The sequence below is a fragment of the Cyprinodon variegatus genome, unplaced genomic scaffold (assembly GCF_000732505.1).
Source record: "Cyprinodon variegatus isolate N-32 unplaced genomic scaffold, C_variegatus-1.0 Scaffold993, whole genome shotgun sequence".
In the NCBI taxonomy this organism is placed as follows: Eukaryota; Metazoa; Chordata; class Actinopteri; order Cyprinodontiformes; family Cyprinodontidae; genus Cyprinodon; species Cyprinodon variegatus.
In genome coordinates this window covers 197,311-224,190 of record NW_015151446.1, presented here as the reverse complement: position 1 = coordinate 224,190, position 26,880 = coordinate 197,311, and the positions used below count along the sequence as shown (strand labels likewise).

At 36.8% G+C, this 26,880-nt stretch overlaps 1 protein-coding gene across 3 annotated transcripts in view; it reads left to right on the top strand.

Moving 5' to 3' along the window:
- The first annotated feature begins 3,205 nt into the window (after positions 1–3,205).
- Positions 3,206–26,880, top strand: part of LOC107100615 (plectin-like) — a 140,145-nt gene continuing 116,470 nt past the window's right edge. For 2 of the 3 annotated variants that reach the window (XM_015399178.1, XM_015399176.1), the window contains exon 1: positions 3,206–3,402. In XM_015399178.1, the coding sequence (XP_015254664.1) occupies positions 3,213–3,402 (190 nt within the window). In that variant the 5' untranslated portion in view covers positions 3,206–3,212. Of the gene's footprint in view, positions 3,403–18,684; positions 18,852–26,880 lie in introns of those variants that run through there. The other variant, XM_015399179.1, reaches the window with a different exon arrangement.

Sequence of the window (26,880 nt, the reverse complement as noted above, 5' to 3'; positions counted from 1 at the left end):
CATTCTACACTGGTGGTTTGGAGGAGAATAGCTGTAGATCTGAGCCAGATGCCCTGCAGATGTCACCAGAGCTGGACAGAGGTGGTAGGTGGCTGGATCCAGCTCGAACACGGGGCAGAGTGTAGAGTAGGGTAGAGGTCAACTCTGAAAGCTATGTGAGGCGGATGAATGATCAATGATTAAACAATCCTTTTAAAGGCTAAATTGAAGCAGCCTATTTAAATGCCACCAACATACCTATAAATAAAAATATATATAAATATAATATCTATATATAATATATTTATAATATATAAATAGCATTCCCGACTTCATCAACATTTAGCTATCTTTAATTGAAAAAAAAAAACTTTGTTTCCACAGCACTATTCCTCTTATGTATTCATTATTTTATTGTTTTTTTTTTGTGGAACTAATTATTTATTATCATCTTATAAAACATATCTCTAAAAATGTAAAACAATATTAACCAATGTAGATTTTTTAATTAGAAGAAAACAAAACATAGTGTCCAAATATGGTATGAGTCTACCATGTGGCCAGTCTTCTCCTTTTTCTGTTTGCTGCAGCAACGTCATGCTCTTCCATATTACTCAGGTGGTAAACATTCATGTGATTGGCTACTACAATGGATGATTAATTAAATGATCTAATTGGTCGCAGCTTGTTAAAAAAAATTCATTTGTGCATTGGGTCATGACAGGTGAGTCTCAAAATTCCTCACACAAATGCAGTGAAGTTCAAAGACCAATAGTGTTGTAAAAATCAAATTGTAATTGTGGAGGCATTGCAAAAAAATATACTTCTGTGAATTTCTTATTATGAACATGTACATTTTATGTGCTTGTTGGAATCGTCATGTGCATGTGTGGATATTGTCATGTGTATATGTGGATCACATATGTGAGTTTGTGAATAATGAGACCCCTCTGGCTACATACTTAGATGCTAGGTCTATCCACGAAAAGGCCAAATGGAAACGAATAGGTGCACAGCAGGAGAAAAGCTGTTTTTTCTGTGGGGATGTTCTGGTGTTCAGTAATAGTAGCAGGAGATTAATTTGTTGGAGGTCAACAAATGGGAATATTCAGCAGGCTAAATTCTTAAAGCTTCCATATACCGTAAATTAGGGGACTATTGGAAATGGGACAAAAAATAAAGATACACATCCACATGATGCTCTTTTCGCTCTTGTGAATAAAAAAGTCTGAAGAAGTTCCACTTAAGAGTTATTTCAAAACATAATAATAAACTTTTCAAACTTTTTTTTTTTTTTACAGATATGTATCTATGTTTTTTATACTTTTACTGCTCCTATCCTCATCAGTATCTCCAGGTTTCATTCTCTGTCATTTTCATTAGAGCCTATTTCTAAATCATCTGCACTATGCTGAATTGGATATGTTTTTCGTCTTGGGCAAATTAAATGATTTTGAATTTTTGTTCTATATATGGAATAAAATATGTAGAAAGAAAAGTAAATAAATTATACAGGGTTTGTCTTTAATTGTAAAGTATAGTCAAAAGAATATCGTAATAGCCTTTACCTCAACTGATGTAAAATTCTTATTCTTCGATTCGAAACATAAAAATGAAATTAGGATTAATAAACTGTCTCTGAACATTATTTGAATACACATTACAGAAATGTCATGCTGCTGTGGTGATATAAAAGCTGACTGTTACAGAAAGGCAATGTATGAGCTTATCAACAATGGTACACTGTTCTCTAAGAGTTTCCATGACTGAATATGTTAATGAATCTCATTAATGATAGAAAACAAGATTACATAAAGTAGCAAATCTGTATTTTTTCTGAAGTAAAAAAAAAGGAGGCCAAATCTGGTGCAGGAGGTAGTTCTTTACTGTCTGCAGGCAGCACAGATTGCATTTATTACCAGTTATACCGTAAATAAAACATATTATTTATTTCCTGTCCTTCTGGCTCTGGCCCAGAATTCAAGTGTGTTGGTCAGCTTGGGTTGGATTGCACTTATTCTTCCTTTTCATTTTACAATTTACAGAAATATAAGCAATGTCCCAGTTACAGAACCACATGCCTGGCCAAATGTTTTGTCCAAAACTTTTATTTTAATAAAATTATAGTTTGAGGAATATTTACACAGATACACAATGTTTAGGAAGTGTTACAGTAGGTATGCATCCAAAGGCAATTATTTCAGATTCCAAAATCTCACAAGTTAAAGGAGCTGCTGTGATTCAGGGGTTAAGCATGTGACCCATGTACGGAGGGTTTGGTCATCGACGTGGCCGTCACGGATTTGAGTCTCAGCCTGATGACCTTTGTTGCATGTCTTCCTTCTCTCTCCAAATCATAAAAAAATGACATAAAGGCCACTAGTGACTATAAAAAGGGATTCGAGTCATGGCATTTTTCTATTATTAATATTAGGGAACACAGCACTTCGGTCATGAATGCAAATCTTAAACAAGTTAGTTGCTGAAAGGTAGTTTTCATAGCAATCCAGCAGACGTTGCCCTTCAAAACTGTACCATATGCTTCTAGCAATGTGTATTTTTTTTGACCAATGGGGTTTTGAAATAGCCACCTCCACTAGGACCACTTAGCTTTCTAGCAGTCTAATGATTACTGGTCTGAAGTGACAACCATTTGGGTGATCTTTACCAATGTGGAATCTTATGGGATTCCAATGTGGGATCTTCCATGGACACAGAGAAAGAAGTAGGTAAGGGTTGCTTTTATAGCATGCACAGAACGGTGCATCACATGTCCCAATGTGAGTCAAAACCCTCCTTGGCAGTGTCCTGCTGAGGGGGTGTCTTCATTTTGAGAGAAGAGCAAAACATTTTCCTCCACCAGAATTAATATCATGGCTTATGGCATAACAGTGTTTGTGGAGTCAGTGAAAAATGGTGCCTGTAACTGAATCTCTATGCAGAACATTAATAAATGGGAAGTATGTGAAGTAAGTAGAATTAAAATTCACAACACTATATCATAGCGAAAGTAACCCTGTGGCTTAGAATATTACAAGTTGGTACTCTGCACTCCAGGTTATGATTTCTATTGGAGTACCATTAGTTATTGTAGGTCAATGAAACTGCAGCCTGAATTTAGGACTTGGGGGGAAAACAGGCCTCGTATATTGCATAATTACTGCTAATAAAGGGAGCCAAATTTATAGCATCAATCTTACACTTGGTTCTTTCTTGTCTCCATTAGGTACGTGATGGCATCTCATAAAGACAGACGCAGGGATAGAACCCCGTTGGAGGAAACCTGTGAGGAGAAATACAGCATTCCTTCTCCTGGAGACACCCTGCCTTGGAACCTATCCAAACTCCAAAGGGTCAAACGCTCCAAATCTGCCTCAGGGGAAGTCCTGGATCCAGCAGAGAGGGCTGTAATTCGCATCGCAGGTAGGATGATCACTTCACAAATGCGTATTTAAGCTGGTTAGCCAACTTGTACCATGCTGCAGCATAAAAATATGTTGTTTACAAACTGCATTTCTTACCTTGATCAATTCAGGATAAAATAATAAAAATGTTTCTTGAGCTCATTATCCTACAGAAATTGTTAAGCTTGATAAAAAATGTATGATGGCAAATTAAAATAAAATTCAAATAAGTCAGTAAGATATTTTGAGTCTGATTTATTAATTAATATAATTATTTAAAGCCAGATTTTAAACACTTTTTCACTCTTAATGCTTTGCAGTCTTACATATTGGGGGTTATGTTTCACATTTATGTCAGCATATATCAGGCAGACAATAAAATACAGGTTCTTGTCTTAGCAATTGGTCTTTCTTATATTCCACCTAGTCAGAACAATTCATAGTACACAGGATCACAAGTGTAGAACACCTAGAAAAACTACATAGATCTCTCTTACTGCATCACAAGAAAAAAGTTCTGCATAGTATTTTTGACAAATAACAGCATAACCCATACACCGGCACTGCAAGACCAGAATGACATTTAGACATTTATATTTAGAAGAGAGAATGAATGTTTCTGTTCCTGTGGAGCATGTTTAGCCTTTAATTGCACTGAAAGACTTGACTGGACTTAGATGATTCAATAAATGTTAAGAAAGATGAAAAAATATGACTTCTGCTACCTTTGTTGTCAGTTTGTATTCCAAAGGGGAGAAGTGTAATTAGTTAAGTTGTTATTTAATGAGGTTTATACTGTGTTTGAAAACTTATTTCTATTTTCAAACTATCTGATACCTTTTTGTGTTCTTTTTGAAATTAATAAAAAGAAAGCTACAAATAAATTATTTGAAGGGAATTATGTACGGCACAATTTTGGCATATGAAGAATATTACGTACATTCATCATAGTATAAGCATATTAAAGGCACACTATGCAACATTTTTCAGTTAATTAATGTGTTCCATAACGTTTTGGAGGATCAAATGAGTCATTTCAGGTCGAACAAAGGTATTCTCGGCCGCCCTGGTGGTCTGTAGGGGAAATACCGCACTTGCAATTGCAGGAGCCCTCGGCCTGCACCCACAGGCTCAAAAGTCTCGTGCATCGCGAGAGTCAGTCTTGCTTTACGGCGAGAATTTGGCTAACTACAATCTTTGTTATTTAGACACTTGCATAACAAATAATGTATAAAAACAAAACAACAAAATAGTCACTTACCGCAGTAGACATGGTGATTCGTTGCGTTCGCCTGTCTGCTAAGCTCAAAACAACCGCGCCTGGCTTGACGGAGAAACCAGGAGAACAGCTGAGCATATTTACGACAGTGCACTTTTACTTTCGCCCTCTGGGTGGAGCCTTGCTGGAAAATCAACACCGGTTGCATAGTGTACCTTTAACGCAGCAGCCTATAAGTAGAGTTTTAAAGCATTTTAACATTTTCAAACTTACCATATTTCCAAGTTGATTAGTTAGATTTTTTTATTTGATGACAGTTGTAGATTTGAGTAAACCACCAATGTAACAACAAATGCTCCAAACATAGATTTCTACAGCTTTCATACCGTTTGGGTTATTTATTAGGTGAACGAAATATATGATTTTACAATAAGGGAAAGAAAATCAGTAACAGAAATAAATATAATTTAAGGTTTCAATCAGCCTGTAAGAAAAGCCATCTAAGTAATTGCCATGGAAAATGACTAAATTCTGCAGCTCTAGGAGAAACTTTTGTTTCCTATTCCAAAAGGCTGAATCTCCTTTACTGGAATGTTTTGGTTGCTAGAGGCTGACGTGTTAGGTCCTTATATAAATCCCTAGGCCAAAATAAACCAATTTAAAGGGCTACTGTAACAATAAATCAATGACATGGATTTAATAAGCAGAGGAAGCCTCTATCATTCATCATATTCAATAAGCATTGTCACCGCTTAAACAAGGACTTTTATTAGTAGTACAGCAACCATTTGACAAGTACATGCAGTTTATATAATAAATCTTGTTATGATGTTATTGGTACTAATTCTACTTTCTGGATGTGCAATAACTGCCTCTTCCATGATGCAATTCCACTTTGCAGGCTGATGTTATTAGCCGTAGCTGTTCTTTAACAGCGATATGAGCTTTAGGGGCAGTTATGTTGAGCTGTTACATTCATTAACAGAGTGTAAGTGTAATTAAATACATTTTGATACTGACTCACAACAAATCATATTAGGGCTACAACGAATGATTATTTTAGTAACCAGTTATTCAATAGATTATTCTGATTATAAACTGAATGATGGGGCAACATTATGTAGATTGTTGCCTAATTTCTTAAGCTTATTTAATGTGTTATAGGCATACATGGAGAAAATTCAAATAGTTCAGTTCCTTTTTTGATAAAAGGAAATAAAAAGTATGCATTTATAGTATGCATGCTGCAAAATGTGCTTTGTAGGTGGGAGAGAGGTTAAGTCTAAAACCACCTCCTCTGTTTCACATGATTAAAGTCCCCTGCAACAGAGTAAAACATCTCTGGCTTTATCTACTGTGAGGTCATGGTGTCATACAGCTCTATTGATACTTTGTTTGCATCAGGTCCCTGTAAGATGTTGGCAGTGGTCATTTACACTGCTGTAAATTCTCGAAACAGATAGTAATGCCAACATTTAAGTGTCATATGTTCTATATCCGTATATAGCTGCACCTTTTTAGCAGTTCACAGTTTGGACACCAACATTCATGTACATTCAGAGACCTCCTTCTGTGTTTACCCAACTCGTGGTCATGTTCTGCTCAGAATTACTGAAGACCATTGATCTAGAAGGCTGAATCTGGCATTTTACTGCTATGCCAGGTTTCAAGCAAAGAACACCGCATTTCCTAATCTCTGTATGAACGTAGGCGTGACAAATCTCCGTTGTTATCCAATGACTTGACAGTGGCCAGAAAGAAGTTCTGAATCAATGGCTTCCAAGCCTTTAGCCTGGCCAATGCGCCTCTCCCTCATATTTTTGAGGTAAAAAGCATCCTCTTGACCGTTGCTACCCGCAATCAGCTGTGCAGTTCTTTGTCCTGCTGTCTACCCAGTGCTGATTTCAGCCTTAGCGATATATAGAAAAATGGCCATAAGCTCTATTAAGTTGTTTTCAGCTGTGAATTTAGCACTGAACTAGTGTCCAAGTCAGCCCCAGAGGAACTAAAATAAGCCTTAATCCTGGCAGCTGGAGAACCTACTGTACCTCTTAGTGATAAAATGGCAAAAAAAAGACAAAAAAATTGTATCTGGTGAGCTTTGGTTTAAGTGTTGTTGAATCTGACAGTTTAACGTAGATCTGTTTTTCCAAAAAGTTAGTGTTTTTGAACAATGCAGACCGCGCTAAAAGAGAGCTGTACATGAGGTCAACAGGGCTTGAATGCACATTTGATTCCCCTGAGGAGAAGAAGAAAGTGACTTGGGGTGACAGTGGCGTTGGATGTAGGAGTTTGCCCTGAAATCGAAGGGTTGACGGTTCAAGCCCCGACTCTGACTTTCATTGTCGTTGTGTCCTTGGGCAAGACACTTCACCTGCATTGTCTACTGATGGATGTCAGAGGGCCCGGTGGCGCCAGTGTACGGCAGCCCCGCTTCTGTCAGTGAGCCCCAGGGCAGCTGTGGCTACAATGTAGCTTGCCACCATCAGTGTGTGTGTGAATGGGTGAATGAATGTAGTGTAAAGCGCTTTGGTCTAGTCTCCTAACTTGAATAAAGGCGCTATATAAGTACATGCCATTTATCATTTTCTTACCTACATTTTTGGAAAAATCATTCCCTATAGCTTTGGTTTTGGTTTTATGTCTGTTTCAGTCTCCTTGAATCCCAGTCGGCCTCGGCAGATGGCTGATCATACGGAGCCTGGTTCTGCTGGTGGTTTCTTCCTGTTAAAAGGGAGTTTTCCTCTCCACTGTCGCTACAAGCATGTTGGGTGTGAGGGATTGTTGAACAGTCAATGAGTCGATGCAATCAGCTGGTTTTTCTTAGATAGAAAACTTTGAACAAATATGACTGTATGATCTGGTTGAATTGTCTCTATAAAGTGCCTAGAGATGACATGTGTTGTGAATTGGCACCATATAAATAAACTGAGCTGAATTGAATTTTAGTCAAGCTGTGCTGTTCTTTGTTTATTTATTTCTTTATGATGTCCATTTAGACAATTTGGTTATCTTAAGTACATAGATTTTTTTCTTACTGAGGTAGCTATATGGTTGATTTAACAGCCAAAAGTGTCGTAACATAATCCAAGAGAGTTATTAGATTCATGATAGAAACAGACATGATAGAAAAGCTGCGTTAGGGGTTGTTGCAGGATAGGATATGAATGTTGGCCAATTACAACCCACAATGCAGTGTGTCCATCAAACCAGGGTTTTTTTTCCCCTGCTTGTATTGAATTACATTTGCTAAAAGCATACTATACTTAAAACCATGGGGTGTCTGCTCAAGCATTGACCTTTAGATTGGTCTGTGCTTTAAAAGCAGACATCTCTACACAGCCCTGCTTAATAATTCATTACGAACGGGCTCTGATCCCATCTTGAGTGAATGCTGCACACAGACTCTCACAAAAGCACATCTGCAGGGGAATCAGTCATCTTTATGATCAGTGCTTTAAATTTTTCACCAATTCTATGTCACTATTAGGCTTCAAATTTTCAGGAAAATTCAAAAAACCCATCCACTACCTATTATGTTGTCATCATACAGGATGGGTATAATATTGTTTAGTTTATATATAAAGTTTGGAGAAATGTAGCTTCTGTGTTGAGCCCCCTGAGGCAGTTCTAGACTATACTGTAAAACCTTTTGCTATATTTACAGAGATGATTCTTCATGATTACTTCTTTCCCAACTTTACATTTCTAAAAAGTGTTTGGATAAAAAGTGTTTGAACATCAATTTTCAATTCTTGCCATGGATTTCTCTGTGTACACGTTGGTCTTTGTAGATAGATACAGTGTATCTCAGGTTTTAAGTTCAAATCAATTAATCTGTCGGTTATTTTTTGATTAAACAATTAATAATCAGATAGCAAAATGTTCCTTAAAGAAGACTTTTTACAAAATTAAACCAGGAGAAACAAACTTTTCCACTTAAGGAATTCTAGATAGAGCATATTGACACAATTTTGGTATAATTGCTGCTCAGGGTGGGTTGCTCTGTCAGCTAAAGGCATGTTATAGAGTTTCTATACTCCAGTTAACGATTAATTGATTACTAAATTAGTTGATGATTATTTCATAATTGATTAATCACAATTAATCCAATTAATTGTTTCAGCCCTAGTTGTAAATTTCATTATCATAATGCTCTTCATTATCTCTATGCATACACAACAGCAAAGTTTTATTTCAAGCATCACAGCTTTAACAAGAGGAAAAGTTGGGTGCTATGCAATAAAGTGTAGTTAATAGTGCAAGTACAAGTTAAAAGGGAAGTAATGACTGAACAGTTGTAGGGAAGAACATAAAAAAACAATAAAGAAGGTTCTAATTCTGATGTTTAGGGTTATCGTTCTGCCAGAAGGTCAACCGTCCGCCACAGTCTTCATTTTTGGAGCCTGTAACAGTTTTTCTTCCAAAATAATCCAACAACTATATTCCCACAGCATGATCTTGCCAGCACTGTGTTCTCCATCAGGATGATTTATTCAGGGTAAAGTGCAGTCTTAGTTTTTGCCACACATGGAATTCGGCATTTAGTTGATAATTTGAACATTTTTTATATTTCTTATGGCTTTCTTTCAATATTAACTTCTTGTGGATAAAGACTTCTTGTGGAACGAGACATGGTACTGCTTTCAGAAAGCAGTGGCATGTCAGTTTAGCTAGATAGTCATGTTTTGTGAGATGTCAAAGCTTTGGATATTGTTATCAGACTTTACTCTGCTTAAAGGAATAGTACACCCAAAACATGATTAGCCTTCATTTTCTACTCACCCCCATGCTGAACAACACTCTGGAGTACTTTTTTGATATCTCAAATGCATCTGGAGATCTGGGAGGCTTCTCGCTGTCTGCTGACATTAAAATAATGGAGGTCTATGGTGCCCGAGACAGAAAGGTCCATAAAAGTCCACAAAAAACGTGTCAATATTCCTCCATACTGCTCGTCCAATGTATTCCGAGTGTCCTGAGTGGGTAGCGTCCATAATTTACTCGAAACGAAGTCATTTAGAATGTTTTTAGAGCATAAACAGTAGTGTATAGGATTTCCTGAAAGCGCGCACCTGCGCGTTCACAACGCTACAGAAGCCGGCAGACCAAACCAGATGAAAGTGCGCATTCAGCGTCTGCTCTGCCGATAATGCAAGCGTAGAAGAAGAAATGTGCTGTTTACCTGTGCAAAGAACGAAACAACGAATGAAAAATATCTGAGGACTTCAGTGTTGAGGAAGAGCATGAGTTCTTTGCCGAGCTGAATGCGCACTTTCATCTGGTTTGGTCTGCCGCGGTTTCCGTAGCGTTGTGAACTCGCAGGCGCGCGCTTTCAGGAAATCCTATACACTACTGTTTATGCTCTAAAAACATTCTAAATGACTTTGTTTCGAGTAAATTCTGGATGCTACCCACTCAGGACACTTGGAATACATTGGACGAGCAGTATGGAGGAATATTGACACGTTTTTTGTGGACTTTTATGGACCTTTCTGTCTCGGGCGCCATAGACCTCCATTATTTGAATGTCAGCAGACAGCAAGAAGCCTCCCAGATCTCCAGATGCATTTAAGATATCAAAGAAGTACTCCAGAGTGTTGTTCAGCATGGGGGTGAGTAGAAAATGAAGGCTAATCATGTTTTGGGTGTACTATTCCTTTAATGTTATCCCATACCTATTTATACTGAGATAAAGAAAAAAAAATGTCCTAACACTTCGAAGCTGTACTTTATTGGGTCCATCCCATAACATCAAAATGAAATACAATAAGACTCTTGTATCCAGAAGTTATGGGGAAATATTCATGGTGTGAATACTTTTGCAAAGGAATGTGACTGTTGATCATCATAAGCATTAATATAAAAGCTTTTTATAAAGATATATAATTTGCTGCTGATGCCATAGAACATTCCTCATGCGGCAGTAAATCATTTGTCCAGCAGGTGGCGTTTTTGTGCTATCATACACAGATTGGCCAAAAGGATTAATTCTGAAAAACCATCACTCCCTCTGGAAAATATGTCTCATTTTCCGTCCAGTTCTCCAATAGCACTAAGTGCATAGTGAACTACTTGTTTCCTTGCTCTTACTGAGCTTTTCTTTATTTCAGCAGACAATAGGCTGCGTGCCATTTGGGGAACCCTTTCATACTAAACTTCTCCATTGCTTCAGTTTTATAGACTCATCCTTTCTAGCTGCTGTCATTAAAAATCAAAAGGAATTAGAACAAAGAATCCTGATGCTTACAAGTTCCAAATTTAGGAAATTATTCACAGCAGATTTGGGGGAAACTAGACAGATAAAAAGATAAACAGGAGCTTTTTTTTCTTTCTGTTTGGATTATCCAGAAGAGGGAGCCAAGCCTGTTATTGCAATAGTCTCACAGGCCTTGTTTGTCTGTGTCTGGAAAAAAATATTACCACTCGATTGCACCATTCTGACAAATGTGTCAAACACTTTTTATAGGCATGGCAGCAGTGGTGGTGGGGAAAGTCAGGGAATAGGTCATAGGCTGGTTTGAGTGTCAGATGCATCCTATTATTTTTAATTATTATAAATCTGACTTTGGATACTTTTAAGTTTTTAAGTTGTTCAAAAGGTTCAAAATGACCAAAAATATTTGCAGTGGTTTATTCATACATGCATCCTATGTAGCACAAAGAATGTTTTTGAAGAACATCAAAAACAGTTTAATACATATTTGTTTATCAAAATGATATGAATTAAATCTGAAAATATATAAGATATTAGTACACCTTCTATAAACAAAGTACTAGTCAGTCATAATGCATGTTTTCAGTATTTAAGTGCATTAATGTAAGGCTATGGAGAAAAGTATTTTAGTAATCCTTCTCACTGAAGGTGCTGTGATTTGTTGAGACTGGTTTGTGGCATATTCCAAGCAATTGCTGTGAAAACATGTTAACAATGTAGCCGTTCTTGTTTTGTAAGTCTGACCATGTAGATTAGCAAGTGAAAGGAGACAGACCACAAGAAGAAAGAAAGTAGAGTCAACAAGGAGGGAACCTGTGAAGTATGTTAAACCTCTGAGAAAGTCAGTGAATAATCCAAATGTTGCAAAATTTGTCAACATAGCATGAGGTTGAAAGATAGATATCTTCCATTGAATTAAATGCACAAACTGGAAATAAAATTATATTTAAGAATACAATGATCTATTGGCTAAAATGAATAAAACATCAATTTATACAGACTAGTTTTATACAATACATCCACTGTTTTCCTCCTGTGTGATATTTTGAAGTTTAAATTTATTTCTAATCGGAAATTTCTTCTTAGTTTGTTATTTTGAAGTTCGTCCCTTAATCTCCTTACAAATGCAGCTGGAATGCAAACATAAACTACTTGTCTGACCAGTGTCCACACAGACAGATTATATGCTACAGTGGAACTCACAAACTCACTGTTCGAACCTTACATGACAAAAGCTTGGGTGTGTGCCTTAAAGAATGCACATGCGTGCATGTGCCACAACCCCCCGTATGCACCTGTTGAGTAATGTTGAAAGAGTTCTGGGAAACAAACACCCTGCCCATATAAATGCATACTGTGTCCCTTGCATTATTTTTCCCCCTCTCAGTGAGGTTTAACATACAGATCTTTGGTTGTTCAGCCTAACTTGGCATTTCCGTCTCGCTGACTCTAGTTCTGTTTTGAGATCTGGCTTTATGTAATAGCATAGGAAGCTAGTTTAATAAAGCTAGTCCCCTTTATAAAACTCTTAGGTGCTTTCAAATTGAATATGATCTAGCAGGAACCTGCGCCAGAGACTGTTTATAGCATGTGATGTGTTAAAGGTTTACTGCGGTTGCCTCTCACTACAACAACTGCAGTTCTGATGTCCTGAGGTGAACTTAACTTTTCCTTTAACTTCATTTATGTAGACATAGGAAGAATATATTATGACATTTAGTCTAAATGCTTTGCTCTCACTTTGTCATCTTAACATAGAAATCTGAAACAAAAATGTCAGACATCTTATAGCTAAAACTGAAAGCGTAGCATCTTTCTTTTTTATGATAAAGTAATATAATGTTTATTGCAGTCATAAAGATATACTTTTCTTATTTATTTCTTGTTATTTTGCAATTAAATGAATTGAATCATACAAAAAAATATAAAGAAAATGTGCTAAGTTTAGTTTTCCATTAAATGTGCTTATTTCTCAGAATATTGTGCCTTTATTGCCTTTATGCTCTTTATTGGGTAACAGTGGGAATCCAACAATCTCGTGTCAGTAAGTTAATTACTGCAGCTTTTGGCTCAGGTTGCAAGCTTTCAGTCAGCTGCTTTGCTGCATAGCTTTCCAGTTGCAGCGCTACAACAGCATTACTTTTAATAAGAGCAATAAAGGGTGTTACTTTGATTACCACAACGTGACTGTGTTGTATTCCTTTATTACAACGGACCAACCACAACTAACGGTTACCTTGACAGCAGATCATTTCAGCAAATATGAATGTCTGTCTGTGTTTTTGCTAACTTTATATTCTTAACAAATTAATCTTTTTTTAAAGAAGGTGGGTTGGTTAAGTTTCAGCCAGCTGAGCAGCAGTGTGGCAAAAAGTCAAAATGTTAAGAAAGGTTTTGGTAGCCTATAAATTGTATTTTATAGAACTTGCTGGAGCTAGAATCCAGAACTGACCTCCCTGTAATTATATAATATAAACAAACTGGTTAAAGACTTCGGAGTCTGAAACCTGCAGAAAATAACAAACTCTCTGGTTGTGGTGGTGAATTTTCCCTTTGGACTGAGTTTGAATATACAGAGGCACGCATGCTGCTACAGCAGTAATAACAACAGGGAGTTTAGAGTGGGCTTATCGTGTTTCCTGTCAGGAAGGTCTCCTGACTGATGTCATTTTGGCTTAGGCCAAAGTAAATGACTGATATTGAGGCTTTGCAGGCATTTTCCTTTTCCTACATAAGATCTTTTCTATTGTGCCAAAGGCTTCTGCATCACTAAGACATCACTCAGTGATCTCTGGTTGCTTAGTATTTGTAATCATTTCCGTTTTAAGTGGCGCTGAAAACACTGATTTTAATGTTTAGTTGTTTTTTTTCCCCATCTGTGAGCTGTCTTTTTTTTCACTAACTTCACAGGTTAAAACCTGCTGTGTGTTTAGTATTCAGTAGTTGCTCCAAACCTTGATCTCTATGGTGGATGTCAAGGGCATGTCTGCCCTGAAAGTGCCTGTGAATGTATTCATGGTGCTGCAGGCATCATCTTTCTTAGGGAATGACTAAGACAGGTACCAGATGGAGATTTTTACTAGAGCACAGACGGAGTAGACATTTTCTTGGGCCTAAGGTAAAAAACAGTGGAGATGAAAACACAATTTTAGCATTGAGTTGTTTTAGCATCTGAGGGGCCAATCCTATATATATCACAGTTAATAAAAATAAGTGTTTCTTGATATTTCCAAGGTAATAATCCTATGCTGTTTACTTTGTTCAATGGGTACTGAACTGGTTCAATGACAGCTTTCTGAATCTTAATGTCAGCAAACAGAGTATTGTCTAGGGATCAAGAACAAGCAGAAGCAGGTAGTTAAACAGGCCAGTAAAATAATTGGTCTTCAGCAAATCTATCTTCTTCATTCACATAAAAGGCAAATTGTGACATTTGGAATTTTGAATAAAGAATATTTCATATATTCTTACATTTTATGCTTAGAATCCATTGCAATAACCACCAGCATGACAGTGACATATGTTTAAGGATTGCCTTCGACTGTTCTAGTTACTGTAAACCACATATGTCAAACTCAAGGCCCGCGGGCCAGATGTGGCCCACCATGTCATTTTATGTGGCCCGCTAGAACTCCCACAGCCGTCATTTTGACGGTTCTGAGATTTTAAAGGGAAAAATTTTATTTATGTTGCTCATGTTGCTCCTGTTTCTATATTTCCTTCATATTCACATAGTTTTTTAAAATAAAATTAAAACATAAAAAATAAATATGGGTTAATTCTACCTCGATCGCCCACAACCTTCATTTTGACGGCTCTATTAGTTGCATTGTAAATTCTTGGTTGATTGATGTTCGGTACTGTTACCAAGCAACCAACATTCTACCTAGAACTTTTTAGCTAATATGGAAAAAGTAGTCTACTATAACCACACACAGGTCGGGGTGGATGTTTTGGATCAGATGATTAGAAAGGACTCTGTAAAAGCTCCGACGCGAAGGTGACCTGTGGCTGTAATTTATAATCTTGTGGAAATAACAGCTATAAACACTTGGTACTATTCAGGAGCTGTTTGATTATATATTTTTTTTACGCAGAGATTTTATCCTTGAACTGGTGAAAAAGTTTCCAGCCCCCGCAGTAGAGTAGCCTTGGCGAGGCACAGAAAACAGCCGCAGGAGCTTCAGCAAAAAAACGCCCATATTACGTTTGCCATAAATGTGAAAAGATGGTCTGCGGGAAATGGTTGGGGGTAATCGTTCAATTTATGTAAATAAAATTGAATGATTCTGTTGTTGTAATTATTTAATGTTTGCAGGTCTTATGTGTGTATGCATCAAACCATCAGTTGGATGCAAAGCTGTGTATGGCCTTTTTTTTGTAAAATGCTACATGTGTCATACATGTTTTTTGCAGCTCAGTTTTATGTTATATCTCTTTATGCACTTGGACAGTTTGATCCTTCATTAATGAAGTTATGTGGGTTTTCATAAGCTGACTAAATTTAAAAGGATTTATGTTAGAGCAACAAGCAAGCATATGTTTTCGCAACTGTAATTGTCACTTGAATAAGCTATAAATAATAATGAGTTATTTAACATTAAGGAGTAGTTACATTTATTTTACATTACATTAAATTACATTTAGTTACATTTATAAGTTACAACTGGCCCTTTAAGGACAGCCATTACCCTGATGTGGCCCTCAGTGAAAATAAGTTTGACACCCCTGCTGTAAACAGTTCAACTAAAACATATTTTCTTTAGTCCAACTGTTTTTAATATTCTTTTTTGTTTCTGCATTTTTTTATTTTATTTATTTTCTTATTTTTTTTCCTACTTGCTTTGATTCTGTTTTATCTTCCTGTATTTTAATCATGTAAAGCACTTTGCATTGTCTTTGTACTGAATTGTGCTATACAAATAAATTTGCCTTGCCTTGCCTTGCCTTTAAGTATCTTTAGGAGAACATATTCCTATCAGTAATATTAATAGGTTTTGCTAAATCATTTTTAGGGTGTTGCACTGATCTAGTTTAAATGTATACAGCAAGTGAGATAAAAGAAACTCCCTTATAGCACTACTGTTCTAAATGGATATAATGTAGACAGGTACGTTAGCAGGGCAAATATGGATTCGCTGTTTGCAGAGAAGCTATAATATGCAGATTCTGTCAGTAACCATTAACATGTATTATAATTTGCTCCATTTTCTATAAGGCTTGAGTTAAAGAGCTTTGGAGGGATTGTGTCCATTCGCAGGGAATGACTTGGTTCGATCAAACAATCAAGTTAACAGAGTTCTACTGTGGTCATATGGGGACCGTACTCTATGCACACGTACCCTCAGTGTCTTATAATGCAGAGCAGGATGCCATTGTTGCTGCATAAAGGTTCTAGAGGTAAATCGCTTTAATGAGTGGAAACAATGTTAAATCAGCTTACAGTAGTTTGTTTAGATCCATCAATATCCGTATGTGGGTTAAACATAGTCCATGTGTTTGTTTAGCATGTGACTGAGTTCTTAAGTCAGTCTAAGCTATTATTATAGATGCTGAAAAAGCTCAAATACCTGAATGTAGGTTTAAAGGGTGGCATTCACAGTAAAAAAAAGTGGATTCATCTACTTGTTTGTTCCAAAAGTGGACTTTTTTCATTTTGTGGGGTTCGCTTTCACACTGTACTTTCTGTAAGGTAGATGATACATGTAAACAAAGCCACACATGTGACGATCACTGCTCACTTTGGACAGAATGGGCACAGCAGACAGAATGGTCCGTTCCTTCGAGCATGACAGCACAGACCCAGAACTTGAGAGAAACGATTGTTGAAGCGTCATTGTGTCAAGACCAGGTCATTCCAAGCAGGTTTTGTGGCATTCTATTTCAAATGTACAAACAGCATCTGAGAATCTTGCCGCAGGCCGAAGGGGACAGTATGCTCTAAGCTCAGCAACAAACACTCGATCAGGTTTGACTTCACTACTTTCACTATCAATGTGAAACATGAGCCCCTTTTAAAGTGGCTCATTAAATCTAGAAAGGTGTATGTTTCTTGTAGTTTGGTAAGACTTTACCAAACTACAAGACAAATGGATACAAGAATTTAATATTAATTTGAAAGTGATACGTAATGTGGTTTATTCAATAAATACATTATAAATAGATCAGAGGAGCCGGAGCATTTATCATGCATTTATCGTTACTGAGGTAAATCTGCCAAATTTATCATGATAGTGATTTGAGGTCATATCATCCAGCCCTACTAGGTTTGATTGTTGAGCCAGGACTAGGCTTGTCCCGATCCGATCCACGTATCGGATCGGACACCGATATTGGCAAAAAAATGCGTACCGGCAAAGCATGTAAAAATGCCGATCCAGACTGCCGATCCAGTTTAAAAAAAAAATCTGGTCCGTATTTTCCAGTTTCACCGATTGAAACGATCCATTCCACTATTTTGTGGCAGTGTTCCCCGAATCCGGTCCGCATTTTCCAGAACACCTTCAACACACCAGACTTAATTGTGGGTATCCAGGTCTCAGAGGATAGACGAGTACACTTGGGAATCAAGCTACAACCACCTCTTCTCTTTGACAGGTCTTTTTGGGTCTGTCTCCCGGCCTAACCATTAAAACAGGTGTATTGGAAGATAGCGGGGAAAATGTCAGCCGTGTGGGATTATTTTATCCTGCACGATGTGTAGATGGAGACTAGGTGTGGAGGAGATTGGGGAGTTTAAGGCATTTTTGTGTAACTATTATTTGCACTGATTTTTTTTTTAAGCAGTGTTTTTTTTCAAGAGTAGAGTCCTGATTCTAAGTTAATAGAATATTTTCCATATTCTGTTTTGCATTTTTATTAAAACTTACAGTAATACTTGCACCTTTAACTGTTTACGGTTTTACTGTTCACTGTGCAATTTCAGATTGCTATTCATAATTTTGTCCAGTTTGTGTTTATCTCTTAATAAACAGGTAAGTTTAGCCACCTAATTTAGCTGGCTAGATGTTATCAAGAGTACTAAAACCCTTTTCAACATTAGTCTTACAACTAAGGCTAAATACTTTAACTTAAACTTAAATACATGCTCGGATAGGCTGGTATCGGCCAGTATCGGTATCGGGATCTGAAGTGCAAAAACCTGGGTCGGGACATCTCTAGCCAGGACCATGTTTTTTTATGAGTGTATTTACACTTCAAATTCTAAAATAAACCATTGTTCTGAGCAGAGACGCTGAAACAAAAAAAAGGTACTACATGTATGAATGTATGTTAATTTAAATGCTTAAGAAAGTCAAGTATGGAATGAGTATAACTGTAGAAGCACACTATAGCAAATTGTTAAAATAATGAACCCTATGAAATAAAAAATAAATCACGTTTAGTTGAATTTGTTCACTCCTGTTCCTTTTCTCATCATTTTGGAATGTTTGTACTGTAGATTTAATCTAAAATATTGAGCAATCTAACCTGTTTAACTGTTATCTAATCAAACATTATGTTTCAATGATTCAATGTGTCATTGCTAGTAATATTTTAGAAAAATGTCTCGCCCCAGAAAGTCCCTACCACATTAATAGAGCTGATGAGTGCTCTGCTGCCTGTCTCATTACCTTTGCTCCTGCTCTGATGCTTGTACCAGCAGAACCCTGTGAGGATATGTCTGCCGCTCCTGCATTGTGACTTTAAAAGGTTGGGCTTCACATTTAAATGCACATTTCAGGCTCACGCAGTAGGAGGGTATGGAGGAGAGGAGGGGTGGGGTAATGTGAGGGGTTGGGGATGGGGGAGTGGCATTGGGCTGCTGAGTGAAGTTGGGAGCTGTGGAGTTTTCACACAGCTGAGAAAGCAGGCAAAAGACAGCACAGGCTGTCTCCAACTCATTCAAATACCTCGAGGAAAGATAGAGGAGGAGAAGAAGAAGGAGGTGTGGAGGACAGCATGGCTATGTACGAACCGACCTATCTGCCCCCCAACGCTGAGGAGCAGGACTTCATTCAAGCTTATGAGAATGTCAGAGAGAAATACAAAGGTGGGAGCCTGCACTTTCATTAAAGTGATGGCAGCTTAAGGATGACTCTGTCTGAATGATGAACATTTGTGTTTCTGGGAAGGCTGTGGTTCAATTCATTAGTCTATTTTTAGCATTTCTGACTCTACACAGGTGCAAACATAGAACCACAAACACACCTTACTCACACTAATGTGTGGGGGGGTGTGTAAGAAAGTATTTGTGTGTGAAACAAAGCAGCAGTCACGCGTTCTGCATCTCTTTGCTGCTGAGTGCTTTATTGATTGGCACATATGTTTGCTGTCAGTCCTCTACTCTGCCTGTGTGAACGCATTATTGCTGAAGTCCAGTGGATTTACAGGAGTGCTTTACTTTGAAGTGTGAAGGTAACAGCCAGCCCAGTATGCCGACCTCTCACCTCAGTATGAAAGAGGCTTAGCTGGAGTCTGGGCACTGCTGATAGTTATCTTCCATTCAGACATGGCAAGGACATTAACAGGTGCTGCTGAGCAACAGGGAAATTCATTAATTCCCCATTGAGAGGATTTGCTTTTCTCTCCATGTTTAAATTCCATTTTATACCAAAGTAAGCTGCTGAGATCTCTTCACTGAGCTTTTTAAATTTCCTTTCTACATTTTTGTTTTACATCTTTTGCTGCATCGTGGGACAATAAAGTGATTTTCTATGCTATTTCTACTGTATAGAAATAATGACACAATTAAAAGAATGAGTTGAAAAAGAATTTTGCAGCCATACATGGATCATATTCCTTCACACATCTTTGACCTCATCTTTCCTTTTCACTTGCTTTTTATAAGATAAGGTCAGCACATTTTTTGCAGGTTTTTTTTTCTAGTTGGGGTCTCAAATGTTTTAATATATTTTTCTGGTTCATTTCCTTTTATTTTTCAACCTGTTATTCAGATATTCAAAATGAGAAAAATCTTCTTTAAACTAATAGCCGAGACATTCTTCTTCCCATCTGGCTTTAAAAATTCTGTCAGCAGGGATTATATTGTATATAACTTAGGAAATATTGTTCGGTTCGACTTTTTTAACTGTTTAAAGGATTGCCTAAGGTAGCTGTGATGTCATCATGTAGTTTCTGCAGCTAATCTGTGTGCTGAGGGATAATGAGAAGCAGAAGCTGTCTTTGTGGCAGGTGTTTATGTTCCATGTTCCTTTCTGTTCCTTTGTAGAGAATGTCTTAGAGGTCCAACTCTCCTTATTAAGGCACAGAGATGACACAGCCAGTTGAATGGTTGTCTGATACTGGTCATGTTTCATCTCTTCATTATTCAGAGTATGTTTTACTTTTATATGTCTGGAAGACAGTGGATGCTGTGGAGGATTAATGTTGGGAGTGCGTAATAACTCCATGCATTGTGCCTGTTTCTCTGTCTGGGTTGGTTTTCTTCTCTATCACAACATAATGACTGCATTTACTGGAGAAAGGGAGCATTATCACATGTTGTCACACAGAAATGAGTGTATTTTATTGGAAATTAATGGGGTAACACCAACACAAACGTAATTTAGAGTTTTGGTAGAGACATAGCTGAAAAGATGTTCTCTATTCAGCAGTTTTCAATCACTGGCAACAAATTCTTAGTTGGATTTAGCTCTTGACTGGGCCTTTTTGATATGAAAATATCATTTACTCATACCTCATTCACTCTAACTCCTCCTCTCATTGACAGCTGAAAGCCAATGCCCTCCTCAGTCTGAAGTCTTTTGCTATGCCTCACAGCTCTTTCCTAGGATTGCCTTATAATCAACTTCTTCCATCTTCCAGTCAACTGTGACTGGCTTCCTGGTTTCATCTAAAAAAAAACATCCCTGTACGATTAGACTTCAGGGTGGGATGTCAGTTTGGAGGCTAGATTTTGCTACATCTGGAGCCCTGTGATATAATATCAAACAACATGTCAAATATCAATCTGAATAGTTTTATTAGAAACATTGATGCTTCTGAATAGAATAACTGCTGGCTCTCCACCAAGGAGCAGACACAGACAGCGTGGGTTGGGCGATAGAAAATAACAGAGGCATATCTTTGGACACATGTCTGATGCTGTATGTTGTCCTTCAGATAGTTTGAGGCAAAGTTTACTTTCTTTCAACCGTGTTTTTTTTTTTCACATTTAAAAGGTCAGATGAACAGAATCAAATACATGAATAATTGCATTCCTGTTAAAACATTTCCCTACATTAGCTGCAGGTTTTTGCAGTTCGTTCAGAATTACAATGGGCTTTTTATCTGCTTCTTATTCATTACCTACCAAACAATTCTCTTACTCTTAACTCACTCATGGAACATTTGGTTCTAATGTCCAAAAACATTAAGAGGCATGAATACTTTTGTATAACACTAAGACTCCAAACTATACCAGCCCTGGTCTGGAATGGACATTACTTTAAAAATAATTAAGATGAAGGTGTCGGGGACTGTTGTCATACTATTGTTGTACTTGCATACCAACAAAAAATGTTTCTTCTAATGTAAAACAGAGGGGAGATAAGTAAAAAAAAAATTATCTGACTGCTTAATGTTTGGATGATTAGACTGCCCACAGCCTACAACTCCAATCTGATATCATGTAAAGCTTCTCCTGGATGTTAGAAAGCTGTTTCATCATATCTTCAGTATTCCAGCATGCAAAGACATAATTTTCCTATGTAACTACAGAGTCTCTCTAGATACATCACATGTGTGTATGTCTGCCCACTGGTGCTGTGAGCATTAAATATTTGTCCTCACATTGCCATATTCATGTTTCTATTCCGTTAAATGCTGCAAAGGAACCTTTGCAAGAAAGAGTTTAATACTTATTCATCTTTCCCTTCTGTGATATTGTTTATTTTCTAAATATTAAAATGCTAATTGGTGCTTTTTATGTTGCCTTTAAACTCCTAACAGAATGATCTGTTTTATTTTACCTATCCTAATCTATTGTTAAAAGGAGAAGTAACTCTAAAATCCATTTAAGTTTTTGTATTTACACAGCTGCTACAGATTTTATGCTGTTATTGAAACAAAAGGCAATTATACCTGGAGTCATGCAAAATGCAGATGGAGAAAATCAAGCACATTTTAACCTTTTATATTACAATACAAAAGTGGAATAGAATAAAACATAATATATTTGCAGATCAAAGTAATATCAGTTAGCTTTGTCTCAGATCAGACGTTTCTGCGTCACTTCCTAACACCAATCAATGTTATAGTTCTTCAGCTGACAATTATTTTATTATTGATTGATATGTGAGCAATTTTTAGTAATCAGTTGTTTTTTTTTAATACAGAATTCGAATGCACTGGAAAAAAAAAATCTAAATAAATAATTTTTTGTTAAAATGAGTGCATTTTCTCTTGAATTGAGCAAGTGAGACACTTTGCCAATTGAACATCATAATTTACATTTAAAATAAGAAAAAAAAAAACTATTGTATTGTATTATCTTATTCCCAGTGCATTTTATCTAATTATCTTATTTTAAGAGTATCAACTTTTTACCTGCTCAAATTAAGGGTAAATACTTTACTAATACTAGATTATTAGCTTATTTCTAGATAGTTTTTGCAGTGTGTTGCTTGTGGGGTTGTGGATAAAGTATATCTGCAGCCAAAGAAGTTTTTTCTTTATATATCTTAAATTAGAGATGCACGATATTGTGATTTTGGCTGATATCCGATATGTCGATATTTTAAAACTCATGTAGCTAATAACCGATCGATACTGATGTTAAAGCTGGACAAAAAAAAGTAGTCATTGAAAATAGCAGTTTTGTTATCCATTTCTGACACTTTGAAAAATAATATACTCAAATATATTTTCATATGCTGATATCAAATTGATTTTTAAAAACGCGGAATCGATCTATTTTACTTTCAAAATCTCGTGAAATTTCATCGTTCTGTTACAAACTCGTGATATTTTGCAAATTCTTGTGAGATTTTGTTGGTAAAATAGATCGATACCGCGTCAATATATCAACATATAAAAATATGGCAAAATTTCATGAATTTTCGGGGGATTTCGTAGCATAATGATGAAATATAGCAATATTTCATTAGTAAAAGAGATTGATATGGTGTTTTTAAATGGCAATATATCAGCATAAAAAAGAAGTTTTTGAGGTTTTTTTTTTTTTTTTTTAGACTTTAGAAACTCAGAAGCTGATCAAATATCGGGTTAAATATCAGTGGGGTGGCCGATGTGCATCCCTATCTTAAATGCTATTTGTACATATTGTATAAAGTGTTTTAGCTAGATCAATGCTCTAGGAAATTATGTTTTAGAATCTATGCTTCAGTTAATGATTATTCAATTACTAAATTAGTTGAGAAGTTTTTTAAGAACTCATGAACAACATTAGATTATTTTAATTGTCAATGAATCACATTAAATAGTTTCAGCCCCTTAATTTTAGCCAGGGTATTCCTGTACTCAAACAAAGTCATGTGTGTCTGCAGTGTTTCACATCTTGCTAAGTAGTCTCATGCTTCTGATGATCAGTGCCACGGCGTTGAGGGCAGTAGCTCTGAAATGGTCAGTGATGCTAAAGGTTTGAATGTGTTTTAAAATGAGGTCAGAATCTATCATCAGTCTTCTTTTAGTGATCGATTAGAAGCTGATATTTATATGCAATAACTAAGGTCTGATTGATACAACCCCAGAATGAAAATGACACATTTTTTCCAAATGAATTGAGCAACAATTATAGTATCTCAGTCCGTCTTGTCTAAGGTTACTCATTGCTATCTCACTGGCCGGACCGTAAAGGCTTGGCTGTCTTCCTGCTGTCCTTTAACACAATTTATACCAGCAGCTGATGCTGATGTTACCGGGCTTCTTTAGCAGGGAATTGCCCCGATCATGGTGGGGGCGGTTTCAACAGGCACTGCCAAAGCTAACATCCATAGTCTGTCTAAATATAGTTGAAGCCAATTCTCCAATTAAACTCTTATTGTTGGGAATCTCAAGAAACTGTAATGAGTTATAAAATCCCAAATGTGCTCTAAAGGTCAGAAGTCAGAGTTTTCCAAATGATTAATAAATTAATCTTGAAAAATCTATTTATATATTTATCATATAATCTAATTATGTCCTATTACCTCTATGTTTTTTACAGTGGAATAAGTAAACAATGCTTTGTTTATGTGCTACGATCAATATGCTATATATGAGCTGTCAAGTAGAGAAGGAACTGGCTTTTCACACTCATGTGATAAAGCAGCTCCTTACAGAGACGTGCCAGTTATGCGTGTCCACTGGAGAGGAGGTCATGAATTAAAAACAGATGGTTGGTGTCTGTCGTCTAAAAGCTAGTCATTGATTGATTTACTCGAAGTACAGGCAGACGGGCTTCTGACCCGTCAGAACCTGATGCCATTGAATTTTTCCCATTATTTCCTCTGATGCTACTAAGAGAGTAAAAATAAGCATTTAAATGCCTTAAAACGACTCATTCACTTACTTATGTTTGAGGTTCTTAGGTATAGAATTGTTTAAATATTTTTTTTTTGTTTGTTGATTTTTCTACTAGGGGCCTTTATTTATAGCAGATAGATGGGATTTGCAGAGGGAGGAGTATGCTGCAAAGGGTTTTAGAGTAGGCACTTGAGTCGCAGACCTCTCCTTCAGGGGCTAGCTACTCTATACAGTAAATGAGATAATTTGCCTATTGAATGAGTATTATTACTCTTATTCGATAATATGCTCTTGAAATAAGACAATGCAGTTGTGTTTTCTTATTTTAGATCTAAATTGTCTTGTTCCATTGGCAAAATGTCTCTTTTATCTCCTCAATTCAAGAACAAATGCACTTATTTTAAGAAAAAATGACTTATCTTTGATTAGATTTTTTCCTGTGTATTATTGTGCACTTAACCTCTGCACTATGCACTGCCCCCTTTATGTAAAGTTTTAGTTAAGGTACATATGTTTTGCTATTTCTTTGCAAACTTCTTTGAGTTATAATTCACATCCCAAAATTACATTGACACCATAAGATTAGGCTGTAATACCCTGTTTTTTTAGTTAGGGTTGAAATTACAATGTCTGTTTCTAGGGATCTGTAATTGTATTAGAACATTTTATGCCATGTGGAAAATGTTTCCTATTATGCTTTTTATGGTTATCTTAATCTAGATGCTCTATATTTATTTACTTTAATGAAACATGTTACAACATTCTAAAATCATATACATCTATTTTTTTTTTATTTGCCTAATTTGTTAAATCTGTGAGTAAATGTTAAGATTAACATTGATTCATGGGTTATAAAACTCCGATATTATTATTGTCTTGTTTCGTTGTTGCTTTTACATTTCTTTAGATGCTTATCTTAACCTGTTCTTTTGTGGATTGAGGACAAACTGTCAGGTTTGTTCTAGTTGTGAAGCGGCATTAGCTCTCCTTCAACACCTGAAACAAACTGCTGAAGTATCTCCTCAGAATTCAGCAAAGTTCTTCAAAGTCCTGCGAGTTTTTGCTCTTTTTGGGCCAATTCTCCAGTCGTGTGAGCATTTCTTGGCTCAGAATGAGTGTCAGCCTCATTGTGCATCCTGCGTTGTGTGGTATACAGGGGGTAACAAGGGGTGATCGGCCTCTAACGACCACCCCCCGATCAAGAATCATAAGGTCGGGAGAAAATGAAACATGTTCAGTGGGACCTCATAAGGTGTTCATGAACAAATACTGCTAATGAAGCACAGCTGTTAGCATCTATGAGCCGATTTACCAGAACCTCACAAACTTTGCATGTGCAAACAAGGGAGTTCTTCCTCTTCTTCCAGATTGATGAGTCCGATCAGCGCCATCTCTCGGCCCTGAGTCCAACGTGTGGTTTTTGGATGTCCAGTGTGAGCAAGTAGATCGCATCAGAGCATCGGGCCGTACAGTTTATGAACATACATCGTTAGCTGTAAACTTTTAAACCCTGCGATTTTATCGTACAGTTTGAGCTGTAGCTGAGTGCAACAAATAAAAATATCGTACAGTGTATTCCTACCTTAAATTCTAGGTCATTTTGGCCCTCGAGGTCTGACCTACTGCACCTTTTAGAAAGCGCTGCTTACACGCCTGAAACAAACAACTGAATTACCTTTTCAGAATGTAAGCAAGTTTTATAACGTCCTGCTAATGACCTGATCCTTTGACTCAGGTGTGTTATAGCAGAGATTTTACTTGAAGGTTCAGGACACTGGAACTCAAGGCCGGGAAATGAGGACATGTGCTTGCTAGTTGTTCTTGGAAGAGGTTTAAACATCAGGGTGCCTTTACAGGCAGGTTTATGATCTGTGCTTCTAATCTAGAAGACAATATCTTAATCCCCTTTCTTAATAAATGTTGGGATAGAGGTGTTTTGCTTTTGTAATGAAGTGGTTGTGTTTCAGTGCCTTAATTCAGTTGTACCTACATAGATTTTTACTTTATTTAGTTCTACAACAATATGTGGACTTTAAAATATATCATCATTAATTTTAGTTGTTTTATCCACTTTAATGTTTATGAATTAACGAATTTAGATATTAAAACCCTCCAAATCTGCCTGTTTTAAAGCCATCCTATGTGATCTACTGCTTCATATAACAGTTTGTATATGTATTTTTGAACCAACTGATTAATCTTTGAAATAAATAAGAACTTCACTTTTTTTGACTCTGCTAAAGACAAGCTACACAGTATTTTGCTGTAACTAATAGAATTACAGTGTTACCTGCAATGCAAAGTGGAAATGAACAGGCTTGGTAGCGCAACCTACAGCACAGCAGCACAGCAGGCTGCCAGGTCTATCTCAGTGAATCACGTCAGGCTTTGCGCTGTGACAGCTGGTAAAGTTTGTCACACAAAAACTTTGCTTCAGTTTACTTATTTATTTAATCACTCTCCTGCTGCCTGGAACATATCAGTAGTGACACACAGCTCAGAGCAGAGGTTACGCTAGGGCAGGGTTTCATCACTGAGAACATGCCGGGAATCCTTCAGAGCCTTTTAAGGGAGAGAAGAAGAAGCTCTGCAGCTATCCTCAGTCAATCTGTTGG